We start from the raw sequence: 15,130 nt of genomic DNA, 5'->3' as shown, positions 1-15,130 counted from the left end.
CACGAGTCCAAGCCACACCTAAACTAGCCAACCTACGTCTGGGAAACTTGGATATTTGTGATCTGCTACTTTTTATAGTACCACTTATTTTGGACGTTGGGGGACCAGTCGGCCGAGAGCCGGTCGGCCGAGCGGACAGCACGCGGGACTTGTGATCCTGTGGTCCTGGGTTCGATCCTAGGCGCCGGCGAGAAACAATGGGCAGAGTTTCTTTCACCCTATGCCCCTGTTACCTAGCAGTAAAATAGGTACCTGGGTGTTAGTCAGCTGTCACAGGCTGCTTCCTGGGGGTGGAGGCCTGGTCGAGGACCGGGCCGCGGGGACACTAAAAAAGCCCCGAAATCATCTCAAGATAACCTCAAGATAACCATAGCATCCAAAATGAGGCATATTAAGAGAAAGGACAGGTTGGGTTCTCGGCTGCAACTGCCTTCTGAAAGCATGTGGCAGCGTCACTAACTTGTTTTATTATATACAATGAAATCCCAAAACATATGATGTATCCATGATAACATACTGAGGTCATACAATGGGATAGAACCTACTTCCATGGACTTGTCCCGCTATCCTATTCTCAGTTAACTCGGCCTAGTTCTGTTGCCTTAGAGCTGTAACAGGGTCTTAGATGAAATATTCAGTAAAGTCTTCCTCAGCATCCTCACAAATACACCTGTTCATTCACCTCCACAAAATCTAACTTGAGAGTGAATTCCCAGAAACTTTCTGTTTTTCTACCTTTTTCCAAAGACTTTTAGTGTGTGTCTCTTAAGTCAGATTTAAAATTCACTCTTCTTCTCCTTTCTTGGCGTCTTAATTCAATAACAATGGCAATGAACTCTACTTGCATTGACAAGGCACATGATTTGTAATCCTCTCATCAACAGCCTCTCACCTTTCCAATGCCCAGTCTAATAATTAGACAGTCTGAATTAGACAACTAATTCATTCTGAATTAGTCTAAATGAATTAGAATCTTAATTCATTTCCCACTTCTTCCCCATTCCCCTTCCTCTGTCGGCCAATACTTTAAGGTTGATCTCTTTCCTTCCTCCTCATTTATACTTAGAAATGTTACCTAACATGAGAGTTATGGTTGCCTGGTGGGTCTTGCTCTTTGCTCACGTTCAAGTTTCTTTCAGTGAAAGAATCTCTTTTCATTCCAATCTTCAGCATTCTAATTATTGAAGGTTTTGGGGAATTTGTGGTTAAAGAACACTGGCTAGTCATAATTTATTAAGTAAATAATATGGAAAACAGTATGGTTAGTTGTTCGTGTCAAACCCCAGTCCCACCACCCTCATGGAACCTGAGGATATGCCCAGCAACACATAATACAGTGACGAGCCTAATCCCTCACCGCCTGCTCTGGGTCAGCAGAATCCGGTACACACAACAATTTGGTTAGACTAGACAGGAGAGGTACCTGCCCGAAACGCTTTGCGTAATAGTGGCTTTAAGCACTGTATGTACTAGCTCTATCTATAAATCCATCAATGTTTGTATCTTACCTTGTATGTATGTACTTTACCTGAATAAATATTTGATTTGAGGTAAAAAAATAAACACTGAAACAGCCCTCTTCAGACCAGCAGCACCCAGGTACCTGACAGACACTACATGAATACAAACTGAGAAGCCTTATTCCTCTATATTCATTCTCAGATATTTAGTTATAGAAAGTAGAAAAAAAGAGGAGCGCGTATACCCTCTAAAATTTGAACACCATTGGTGGCAGCGGTGGGATGATGTTAATTAATTTAAGAAATTTATCTAAAGGAGATATTGTCTACATATTTGTTACATGCCAGACCGAACTCATCTAAAGTTCTAAATAGGTAGCAGATTGTAGTCCCAAATGACATGCTGTTAGTAAGCTAATTAGTGCATTACATCACTATGCCTCTCATAGTGTATTAGAAAAATTAAGTTATAATTGTGTATTCTCAAAGAGGCGTATTCCACGTGATGTGTGTATCTCTTTTCTCATGGATGTAAAGATAGTTACTAGCATGTGGAAAAGTTAGCAATGAAAGTCAAAATTTTGTCAATGAAGGTCAAAAAAGTTATCGATGAAAGTAAACAAATGAAAAAAATTAAAGTGGCCGAGAAAGTTTACAAAAGATAAATTACAAAATTGTGTAAAAACTACAAAACATAATTATGAAATAAAAAAGTTGTATTAAAAATAAGTGTTGTATAAAAAGTGTTCAAAGCCGTGTTAACAAACATTAAAAAAAATCAAAGATGTGTTTAAAAAATCATAATTTCAATGACAATTTTCAAAGTTGAATATAAGCAAGTTAAATATGTGTTAAAAATATACATGGTTATATTAAATATATAAATGTCAAAGACTTTTCTTTTTTTACATATCACCTGAAGTCGTAATACACATTAGAAACACACAAACACTTCCTCTATGATATTTAACGTTACTGGAAAAAGGAGAACTGCCAGAGAGTTGAAAGACAGCCTATGAAGTACCAATATACAAACAATGGAACAGACATTAGACTACAGGGCTGTATTGTCCCTTACATTTGTAAGCTGATGGAAAATATCATCTCCGTGGTGTAGTGGTAAGACACTCGCCTGGCGTTCCGCGAGCACTTTGTCATGGGTTCGTATCCTGGCCGGGGAAGATTTACTGGGCGCAAATCATGCAGCCTCTGTTTAACTCAACAGTAAAATGTGTACTTGGTTGTAACAACGATTCTTCGCGGCGGGGATCGTATTCCAGGGACCTGCCCGAAACGCTACGCGTACTAGTGGCTCTACAAGAATGTAACAACTCTTGTATATATCTCAAAATAAAGAAAAAGCCAATAGAGTGTGTGTGATCATTACTGCCTCCAGAAGAACATCTTAAGCGACTTATTAACACAACACCAGCATGGTTTCAGGGATGGGAAATCCTGCATCATAAATTTGATAAGAAGTCTATGAACGGGTGTATATTCTTGGGCTGTCAGAAAACGTAACTTTCTGACACGAACAGGGGAAAATTAGGCTTTCCTATACCTGTCAAGAACAGGAAAGCCTGTTCTCCTGCCACAGGAAACAAAGAGTCACAGTGCGAGAAGAGACCTCAGAGTGCGGTTCCACAAAAGGCAGATCTGGGACCAATCCTATTTCTAATAATGGAAGACTGCAAATTTATTTAGACAAAACTAAAAGTTCGAACGATCCGTGTCCGGATAAGAGGATGTTCCGAGTTATCCGGTTGGGTTACGCACGTTTCAGAGTACGGCATCAGCTTTACGAAGGGAGGTACAGATGGCTGTTACTCATGTACGGCTGGGGAGTGCGTGACGCAGGGGACGCATCATCCAGTAATCTCCAGGCAGGGGGGTGGGGGGAGTGCGTGACGCAAGGGACGCATCATCCAGCATGCTGCAGTCAGAGCGCGTGATGCTGGCGACGCATCATCATGATGCGAGCTCCAAGCTGAAGAGCATATGACACAAGGAACATTCACTCCAATAAGCTTCTGACGCAAGAGACGTCCCCTGAAGCAAGCTCTCTCGACAACTGCAGCTCACCATGACCCAACAGTCTCTGGCTATATATGTATCTATTGTACAGCGCAGGGATACGAGTACAGCCGTGAACCCGCGTTCGACCTCCGGTGACCCGCATAGCTGGAAGGGGAGGTGTGGCTTTGCCTCTTCCGGGGGATGGGAAGGGGGGGAGATCAGGTTCCATAACCTGCAACTAGCTTAGCTCCTAGCTACCTCTCCCACATTGGCGCCTAGCTACCCCGTCCCACACTGGCGCCTAGCAGTTCTGCACACCCTGGCGCCTAGCTCGCACACCCTGGCGCCTAGCTCGCACACCCTGGCGCCTAGCTCGCACACCCTGGCGCCTAGCTCGCACACCCTGGCGCCTAGCTTGCACACCCTGGCGCCTAGCTCGCACACCCTGGCGCCTAGCTCGCACACCCTGGCGCCTTGCTTGCACACCCTGGCGCCTAGCTTGCACACCCTGGCGCCTAGCAGTCCTGCACACCCTGGCGCCTAGCTTGCACACCCTGGCGCCTAGCAGTCCTGCACACCCTGGCGCCTAGCTTGCACACCCTGGCGCCTAGCTTGCACACCCTGGCGCCTAGCTTGCACACCCTGGCGCCTAGCTTGCACACCCTGGCGCCTAGCTTGCACACCCTGGCGCCTAGCTCGCACACCCTGGCGCCTTGCTTGCACACCCTGGCGCCTAGCTCGCACACCCTGGCGCCTAGCTCGCACACCCTGGCGCCTAGCTTGCACACCCTGGCGCCTAGCTACCTCTCCCACACTTGAATAACAGCAACGAGAAGCTAAGCGGGTCTCGAACTAGAAGCATTTTCAACCGTTTTCCCAGTCTTGCGCCAAAATCCGACATTTTCTTTAGAATAGGTGAATGAAAAGGAACAGGTGCCAGTTCAAGGTACCATCAAAATGTCAAAAGTTCAAAATGAAGCGCAACAGATGGGTTTTGAAAGATTGGAGTTCAAAGGTGTCAGGGGGAATGTTGATGGGAGATATTTTCAGATAACGGTTGTGAATCCAAAACAAGTTTACACTTTTTTTTACAACTGATTAAGAAAGTTTTCACTTTGTGAATCACTTTATGAGAGAGAGAGAGAGAGAGAGAGAGAGAGAGAGAGAGAGAGAGAGAGAGAGAGAGAGAGAGAGAGAGAGAGAGAGAGAGAGAGAGAGAGAGAGAGAGAGAGAGAGAGAGAGAGAGAGAGAGAGAGAGAGAGAGAGAGAGAGAGAGAGAGAGAGAGAGAGAGAGAAGCACCAAATCAGATGAACTGATCAAAATAATAACATTCCTCTGACTTGTTCGAAGAACTTATAGATTACTAAGGAAGAAGGGAAGATTATTGTGGTCCAGGCGAGTTACCAACTACGATGCCAACCACAACAGTTGCCGAACTCCCACGTGTCTATTTACTGCTAGGTGAACAGAGGTATCCGATGAAAGAAAACGCTCCCAAACGTCTTCGTCCATCCGCGGGAATCGAACCCAGGATCTTCCGAGTATGAAACACATGGTATACGAGGCTTCCATGCAAATTAAATGATTAAACAAAACCCCAAAATACCAATATAGGAAAATGCTGATATTTATATAAACGTAACTGACATAATTCATAGTTTATTGACATTAAATATCGCTAAATTCCACTGAGCCCTAAAGAGAAATGGAACTAAGATCAGACGAAAGAGAACTGGCCGGTAGAGTGTGAGATTCAGGGAGGACTGCACAAGACTGGTGTAACATGGCGGCGTGTCGGAGTGAATGGGGCGTCTAGGCGGGAAGCGTTGATGGGCTGTGATGATCATTGATGATGAATAGAGAGAGAGAAAAAAGAGAGTTGACCATGCATAAGATATGTTGATGATGTCTGGGAAAGGGTGACTTTTGTTCCCATCTCCCAGACCTCAGAACTTGTTCTCATCTCCCAGCCCCTCTGAACTTGTTCCCATCTCCCAAAACGTGTTCCCATCTCTCAAACAGCATATAAACTCAAATAATTAACCCATACTATATATATCCATAACCCATATATATATATATATATATATATATATATATATATATATATATATATATATATATATATATATATATATATATATATATATATATAAATATTCAAGGAAGGGGGTGGTAGGAGAAAAGCACACAGAAACTGTATTGGAGGGGATCTAAACATTCCCTCTAATGCGTTATGCGTGGTTTCCTCCGAGGCTATGGGTCCCCCTTCTTCCAGCTAGAGGTGGTACTCCCTTCCTATGTTATATATATATATATATATATATATATATATATATATATATATATATATATATATATATATATATATATATATATATATATATATATATATATATATATGCTACACATGGCCTAGGAATATTTAAATTTGGTTTTAGGTTTATTTTTTTCGGACTATGAAAAAAGTACGAAAAGTGGCCTACTGGGCTCCGTGCTACGATCAATTACTTACAAAAAAGTAGTATCATTACTTACAAAAAAGTAGTATCATTACTTACAATAAAGTAGTATCATTACTTACAATAAAGTAATACCATTACTTACAAAAAAGTAGTACGATTACTTACAAAAAAGTAGTACCATTACTTACAAAAAAGTAGTACCATATCACCAGGATGGGAGAAAAATTGGTAAACTCAGGGTAGCGAATCTGTGGAACAATGACACAACATCATGAAAAAGCGTAATTGAAATGTGTTCAGATAAATAAAGTGTTCGGGTATACCAAAATAAAATATATGAGCTGCCTCACATGGACAAACGTTAGATTTCTGCATTTGTATGTACTTTTGCCGATGAAATCTAAACCAGTGTTTGTTCTAGATCTTGAACATGTTGGAAGTCAAAGTTTCAAACCTTTACTAAAGAACATTTGACCAATTTCACTCGTAGCCTATCATATAAAACTTTGAAAAAATGAACATTTAAATGTTTACTTTGTGTGAAATACACTCAATAGTTCAAGCTGTTCTGACCTTTACAATGCAACTTATTTCTGTCTTTGCACAAAATATCTACATTAAGCTTATCATTCTTGGATATAAACATTGAGATTTGAACTCATGAGGCTTGCTAGTTTCTCTCTTTTAGTGGTGTATGTCAGTGGTCTCTCTCTCTCTCTCTCTCTCTCTCTCTCTCTCTCTCTCTCTCTCTCTCTCTCTCTCTCTCTCTCTCTCTCTCTCTCTCTCTCTCTCTCTCTTTCTCTCAGGGATGGAACCCAAGTGCAGGTAGGTGGTAAAAAGAGTTAATAGTTAATAAACCTTGGGAATAGCGATGTGTGTGTGCTGATCTAGTCAGCTGCGAGAGCGTGTGAATGTACTGTGGGGGGCTGGCAGTACTGGAGGCCGTTCACTGCATGCAAATCATAACGCCGTTCAGGTGTTCATCGAGAAGTCTGATTGGGAATGTTATTCGTCCGTCGCTGTTTTAATAATGATTGCTCGCCTACTCTCGTGGGGTCACTTGACTGTTATTTCGGCTTTGTGTCTACTGTCGGCTTAACCAAGGTGGGGTCCACCTCATTCACCTGTTCACCTGAAAGCTGTATTTACCGGATTCTTCCCCCTTGTCAAACCGTTTGGGCTGGTAGAGCGAGGGGTCTCGTTTATTGCAGGTCGGAGTTCAATCCCCCAACCGTCCAAGTGGTTGGGCACTACTTCTTTCCACCGTCCCATCCCATATCCTTTCCATCTGCTCCCTTTCTATCCTTTCCCCTACCAGTTAATGCTCCCTTACCCCCTTCCCCTTCGCCCCTTCCCTGACATCTTATATCCGGCTCGTCAAAGATTTACCTTACAGCCGGATACCTGAATATCACCGGCAGGTGGCCGGATACGGCGCCAGCGACCTCCTCCACCAAGCCCAAGTGTCCGGACATAATCAAGCCGGATATAATCCACCACAGGATAACCACCCTTCCGCCGCTAAGCCGTAAGGGCCATTATCTCCATTTGTGTGCCTCACTGAGTAACATTGTCCGGGACAGGAAGCCTGTAGGTGAACAGACACGTCAGGGAGGCGGGAGGATCGGAAACATGCCCAAACGTTTCGATCTATCCTGCCCCGGGGGATCGAACCCGGGTCCTTTCCGGTGTTGACCGATGTGCTACGGAGGGGAGGGGGGGGGGGTTGAACAGAGTAGGAAGGATTACGTCCACTCGACGGAGTGCAATGCACGCAAATACACGCACACACACACACCTGTTGCACAGGTTGCACAGGCCGGCTGCCTGGCCCCTACCCCCCACCCCCCCACCCCCCACCCCCCACCCCCACAACCCACGCGGCCGGATGGGGTATCCGAATTGGTGTTCTTAAGCGGCTTGTCACACCTTCGGTTACCATGTCTTGTGAGGGGGGCGGGGGGGGGGGAGTTCGGATTAGAGTGGGGGTCGTTTGGGGGGGGGGGGGGAGGGGGAGAAATTTTAGTGGGGGGGGGGATTTGCATTGAGGGTTGAGGGGGGTTCTAATTTTGCGTGAGATGAGGTGAGTGTTCGAATTATAAGGAAAGAGGGGGGTTCTAATTAAGGGTAGGGATGGGGGGGGGGACAAATTGGGGGGGGGGGGAATAAAGGAAAGGGGCGGCGGGGTGGGGGGTTCTAATTGGTTTAAACAAGTAGTTTACTCAGTCATATTAGACTGTCACGCTAACTGGGTTGTTGGTGATGTTATTTGCTATGATAATTGTATAATTACATTTTCAAGGTAGTTACGGTGGCTGGTTGCTATGGTAATGATGCTGGCAGATTGCCATGGTAATGGCTGCATACAGTGGTAGTTACTCTGTCCGCTATTTCCAGCTTCATCTTGGAAATCATCATTTATAAGATCAAGACAGAGTTACATGTCTACAACCTACCCGCTCTCTCTCCCCAATCACCAATCACAAAGTAGGACACGACCACACACACTCCCCTCGTTTAGTTAACTGTTCCCCTCATCGTGTTGTACTAGCATTCCCTCTGCCTCTGAAGATGCTGAAGAGTGCTTTAGGGAAACGCGCCATGGATAACAAAAAAAAAATATCAAGAGAGAATTGTAACATTTTACCCGTTATTTTTATTGACTCAAAAGGGTCAAATTTTGAATTTTCTTTCAAAGTGAATATTTTTTTTTAGTATATTTCATTTAAAAAGATAGAATGGAAATATGAAATTTAAGAAAAAGTCGTAGATCGGTTTTATAAATATCTAACAATATGTAAATATTTTAGTTATATTTATATATGAATATATATAAATATATGACTTAATATATTTAATATAATTATAAATGTAATTGCACGCTTAAATTACACGCTTAATAATCTTCCCACACGCTTAAAAACCTTCCCACACGCTTAAAAACCTTCCCACACGCTTAAAAACCTTCCCACACGCTTAAAAACCTTCCCACACGCTTAAAAACCTTCCTACACGCTTAAAAACCTTCCCACACGCTTAAAAATCTTCCTATACGCTTAAAAACCTTCCCACACGCTTAAAAATCTTCCTATACGCTTAAAAACCTTCCCACACACTTAAAAACCTTCCCACACGCTTAAAAACCTTCCCACACGCTTAAAAACCTTCCCACACGCTTAAAAACCTTCCTACACGCTTAAAAACCTTCCTACACGCTTAAAAACCTTCCTACACGCTTAAAAACCTTCCCACACGCTTAAAAACCTTCCTACACGCTTAAAAACCTTCCTACACGCTTAAAAACCTTCCCACACGCATAAAAACCTTCCCACACGCTTAAAAACCTTCCCACACGCTTAAAAATCTTCCTATACGCTTAAAAACCTTCCCACACGCTTAAAAATCTTCCTATACGCTTAAAAACCTTCCCACACGCTTAAAAACCTTCCTACACGCTTAAAAACGTTTAAAAACTTCCTACGTTTAAAAACCACCCACATGCCTAAAAACAAAATCACATCAGTTTTCTTGGATTTAGATTTCAGTTGAAAAAGCAAAGTTTTTTTTATTAAAGTTCCCCCATAGAAAACGGAATAGTTCTTTATCACTAAAAGGTAAAAAAAAAAAGCATAAGCTTCAACGACCTGGTCGAAGGGGTCACAACGACCTGGTTGAATAGGACAACTACGCAACCCGGTCGTTAAAGACCACACGAACCTAAGCCTGAGATCAGGAAGCAGTTTGGGCGAGGCTAATCTCCAACAGGAGAAAGCATCAAGCTACTTCAAGTACTTGTCTAAGGGGATACTGTACTGTTTTCATTACAAAACATAAAACATTCAATTAGAAAGCATTATCCATAGTGACAGTATTGGGCAGCGTCACTCATCCTGTGAGTGGACACACCGCCATAGTGACAGTATTGGGCAGCGCCACTCATCCTGTGAGTGGACACACCGCCATAGTGACAGTATTGGGCAGCGCCACTCATCCTGTGAGTGGACACACCGCCATAGTGACAGTATTGGGCAGCGTCACTCATCCTGTGAGTGGACACACCGCCACTCATCCTGTGAGTGGACACACCGCCATAGTGACAGAATTGGGCAGCGTCACTCATCCTGTGAGTGGACACACTGCCATAGTGACAGTATTGGGCAGCGCCACTCATCCTGTGAGTGGACACACCGCTATAGTGACAGTATTGGGCAGCGCCACTCATCCTGTGAGTAGACACACCGCCATAGTGACAGTATTGGGCAGCGTCACTCATCCTGTGAGTGGACACACCGCCATAGTGACAGTATTGGGCAGCGTCACTCATCCTGTGTACTTGTACCCAAACTCAGATGGAAGTCGCAGTCCACGGACCCGGGTTTGATTCCCAGCACGTGGCAGAAATAAATGGGCAGAAATGCTTTCACCTGATCCCTCTGTTCACCTAGAAGTAAAATAATTTAGACAGCTGCTGTGGGCTACATCCCCGGGATGAGTGTGTATGTATGTATGTATGTATGTATGTATGTATGTATGTATGTATGTATGTATGTATGTATGTATGTATGTATGTATGTATGTATGTATGTATGTATGTATGTCAGAGAGAAATATACGCAATAGGGCAGGGATAGGATAGAACATGATAGATCGGGAGACAGAAAGGCGGGGTCCAAGAGCTAACAGCTCAATCCTTCAGGCACAAATAATAAATACACTATCAAACAAGGTGATTAACGTCTTACAACCTTGCGTTATCTTCGGTTACGAAGGTGCATCTATTCTTTTAAGAAAGTTATATACGACAAACAGTATTTTCCTAACAAAACATATTTCGTAATGAGTCTATGGCCTGGTGAGAGACCGGGCCGCGGGTACCTTGAACCCCGGAACCACCGCAAGGTACGGTATGGTATGATGAGCACAGTAGTGGTTCCAAGACGGCTCACAGTAATGACCCAGAAAATTGTCATTGATGTATTCAGTTCACAGGCGTTTGTGCCGTTAATGCACTCAGTTAATGACACTCTCAAGTCACAACAGTGACTGAATATAATCATAACTCACAACAATGATTAAATATACTCTTATACTTGCTTATATTCTTTGTAACAATCTTTCATCTAAATTGTGAGTTGGATAAACTCACATTCTCACAACAATACTTGGATAAACTCACAATCTCAATAATATTTGGATAAACTCAAAATCTCTCAAGAGGAAAAGCATTTACTTCGCCCTAAGCTCAAGTAAAAATTCAGCTTGAATAGGTTTAAAGCCTCTAATACTAAGCGCATTTCAATGCCTTTATTTATACGCTTAATTCTGCTTGTGGATTAAATGAACATAAAAATGACACGGAGAAAATGAATGAAAAATGAGTTACGTTAGGCGTGTGACATGAGTGAAATGAGTTGACAGTTGATTGGTGAGTCCCTCCGGTACTCTCTATAAGGACTGATTCACCTCAAGCGGCGGGGTTTGAGTGCGTCCAGACCTTTCACTCTGAACCCTTTCCCCCCATCCACCCCTGCACTACTCCAAGCACTCTAAACGCCTAATCGTCAGCACTCGCTGAATCTCCAGCTGGGCCTCAAGCGCTGCCCTTAACGGCATGGCCCTTAGTTGACACCCAACGTTCACACCAAACTGGTAGAACTCATCTTCTCGATCTGACACTTTGTTCCTCTCCGTCATCTTGTTGCTGGCGATCTCTGGTTCGGCAGCTCCGTGCTGGCCGTCGGCGGGCAGGAGCGGTACGACAACTTCCAAAGGGGTAGTGGCTGCCGGGTCCTCCATTGCGTCGTCGCTGCCAGGCGAAGGATCCGGTTCTTCAAATTTGATTTCCGTTCGGTTTTCTTCTTCTGTCCAATTTTCTCTGCCAGAACCACCTCCAGTTTCCTAAAAGGCAACGACAAGGTAAGTGAAAAATGCTAACGTGATTTGTAATATGATTTTTATTAATATTGTGTCCAAATTTTAATCAAGGAATTTTAAAATATATATATAATGTGTGTGTGTGTGTGTGTGTGTGTGTGTGTGTGTGTGTGTTGTAACTTGCAAGATACATTTTACATTAGTGTTCAAAAACTATTCCAGATATGTGAACACAAAACATCAAGTGTTCCCCCTCTAGATCGTCACACTGAGGCGCTGGAACAAGAAACTCTTTGCCCTTGGGCCCGGCAGAAACTCAAGTGCACATTTGTCATTTGATCCAAAGGGTCTCTGATGCTATTTTGATGAGGACAGGAGTCATGTCCTCCCCCACCCCCCTTGAGGTGGGCATTGGGTCGACACCGATCCATCCCCCTTTCACACTCCTAATAAAATCACCATCAATCATGGGAAGCTTAATGATGGTAGTCCCAGGTGTCTGCTCCCCAGCCTCGAACACACACACACACACACACACACACACACACACACACACACACACACACACACACACACACACACACACACACACACACACAACTAAGCAAGTTACAATCTTGATGAGCTAGTTACAAAATTCAGTATAAGTCGTCACATCAACAATGGGCTCGAGATCGACCACAAGTACAGTTTCCAAGTTAAGCAACTGACATATGTGGAGAGCTAGTGTCACGGTGGATATGTTTGTCCTGCACACCGCCCCCCCCCATCCAGTGGGCAGCGGTGGATATGTTACAATCACTTAGTTACTACCTACAGTTACCAAACTGGGGATATTTGGCTAAAATTTCTGGTAGATGTGCCTCTGTAACCCTTTCCACTACCGCCCACAAGATGGGTATGGGGTGCATAATAAATGAACTAAACTAACTGACCCAGACAACTATGATAACAAATCAGATGTAACACAAACAAGGAGCGGCAGTGTCCAGCTCAACAAGCCACAGTGTAGGACAGACAACAAGAGATGCCACTTCATTCATAGTCTGGAACCGCCTACCCGCCGAAGCCCAAAAGGCCAAGACACTACTGCACTTCAAGACAAAGTTCGATAAAATCCTCAGGACATATAGTTGGACCTTTGACAAGCCGCCGGATTCCTGTCCTCATCGAGACCACTAGAGAGAGAGAGAGCCCCTCAGGTAAACTTAGGTAACTAAAGTAAACGGACTGAATTGCGAATCATGTCTAAATGAATATTGAAACAGTGAAACATATTTGCGTTTTCAGACTCCTGCTATTAAGCTGAGAGCTTTATCTTTCCATAGTACATGGTAAGTCTTACCCTACTAGTTTTAGGCAGGTCGGTACATGAGTAGACGGCTTCTGACTCCTGTTAACAGGCTGTTACCTGCTTATTCCCATTACCATAACTCATGGTAAGTCTTATTCTACTAGTTTTAGGCAGGTCGGTACATGAGTAGACGGCTTCTGACTCCTGTTAGCAGGCTGTTACCTGCTTATTCCCGTTACCATAACTCATGGTAAGTCTTACCCTACTAGTTTTCCCTGGAACACGACCACCAAATCGGTTAACACTCAGGTATAAAATTACTGCTGGTTGAATAGGGGCGAACTGCTACGAATTGGTGCCCAGTTAATCCTCTCTGATTAGGACTTGAACCGAGACAAAACTGGATATTTAGAATGTATTGGTTATTCCGTCTCATATATATTACTCTTTATTTAGTCTAATTTTGATCGTTTCAGCTTCCTCTTAATGTATTTATATATTAGAGACAAAAGGCCAGATTCATGAAGCAGTTACGCAAGCACTTACGAACCTGTCCATCTTTACTCAATCTTTGGCGGCTTTGTTTCCAATTATTAAACAGTTAATGAGCTCCGAAGCACCAGGAGGCTGTTTATAATAACAACAGTTGATTGGCAAGTTTTCATGCCTGTAAACTGTCTAATAAATGTAACCAAAGCCGTCAAAGATTGAGGACAGATGTACACGTTCGTAAGTGCTTGCGTAACTGCGGCCAGGCAGAATGGTCGCTTCTCAACTGAAGAGTTACCCTATTAGGGGAACCATTCGCCGCCCTGTAGTTTGTCAACCAACACAGGAGACACTGCCCCAGCAACAGGCATCCGTGGTCGCATCTGTCACAGATCGTAGGGAAAGAAAGATATGAAGAATTCAGTAGCATCATTCAATGGAGTCTCCACTGTCTGCTGCTCAGCTTAAAGGGAATCCAAACTACATCACCAGAAGAGTCACAAACGTCCTGAGACGTTTTAGGAGACTTTGATCTTCTGCTGTAGCTTTAAACACCTGGTGTTCAAAATCCCCTCATAAGGTCTCTCTCTCTCTCTCTCTCTCTCTCTCTCTCTCTCTCTCTCTCTCTCTCTCTCTCTCTCTCTCTCTCTCTCTCTCTCTCTCTCTCATACCTGCAGTGCGGTGACGTAGGTGGTGGTTCCTGCATTAACTACCACTCCAGCAAAGCGCCACTTGCCCTGTAAGCTGGGGACTGGCATATTCACCTTGGTGTGTCCCCAGAGCTCCGGGAGGGAAGTCGTCCGCCCAGGGGATCCATCCAGTCTCGTATGCTCAGAGATAAAGCGTGGTGCAGAGACGATTCCTTCATATCTCTCTCTTGCTCTTTCAACTGTTGTCAGTTCTTCTGGATAAAGAGACTTTCAGCTTGTGTCCTCCTGGATGGAGAAAGACTTTAACCTTGTGTCCTCCTGGATGAAGAGAGACTTTAACCTTGCGTCCTCCTGGATGGAGAGAGACTTTAACCTTGCGTCCTCCTGGATGGAGAAAGACTTTAACCTTGCGTCCTCCTGGATGGAGAAAGACTTTAACCTTGCGTCCTCCTGGATGGAGAGAGACTTTAACCTTGCGTCCTCCTGGATGGAGAAGACTTTAACCTTGCGTCTTCCTGGATGGAGAGAGACTTTAACCTTGCGTCCTCCTGGATGGAGAAGACTTTAACCTTGCGTCCTCCTGAATGGAGAAAGACTTTAACCTTGCGTCCTCCTGGATGGAGAAAGACTTTAACCTTGCGTCCTCCTGGATGGAGAAAGACTTTAACCTTGCGTCCTCCTGGATGGAGAAAGACTTTAACCTTGCGTCCTCCTGGATGGAGAAAGACTTTAACCTTGCGTCCTCCTGGATGGAGAAAGACTTTAACCTTGCGTCCTCCTGGATGAAGAGACCTTGACGTTGTCCTCGTAGGAGGAGGGAGGCTTTATCCGCGTTGATTCAGGTTATCAATACAGTAAAAAACATATATGAATTTTCTTAA

At 43.9% G+C, this 15,130-nt stretch overlaps 1 protein-coding gene across 2 annotated transcripts in view; it reads right to left on the bottom strand.

Moving 5' to 3' along the window:
• Positions 1-11,154: 11,154 nt before the first annotated feature.
• Positions 11,155-15,130, bottom strand: part of LOC123746275 (uncharacterized) — an 81,590-nt gene continuing 77,614 nt past the window's right edge. For both annotated transcript variants that reach the window (XM_069315034.1, XM_045727624.2), the window contains exon 2: positions 11,155-11,840. In XM_069315034.1, the coding sequence (XP_069171135.1) occupies positions 11,475-11,840 (366 nt within the window). In that variant the 3' untranslated portion in view covers positions 11,155-11,474. The remainder of the gene's footprint in view (positions 11,841-15,130) is intronic.

This window comes from Procambarus clarkii, chromosome 80 (assembly GCF_040958095.1).
Source record: "Procambarus clarkii isolate CNS0578487 chromosome 80, FALCON_Pclarkii_2.0, whole genome shotgun sequence".
Lineage (NCBI taxonomy): Eukaryota > Metazoa > Arthropoda > Malacostraca > Decapoda > Cambaridae > Procambarus > Procambarus clarkii.
The sequence above is the reverse complement of the archived record's forward strand: the minus strand, read 5'-3'. Positions and strand labels throughout refer to the sequence as shown.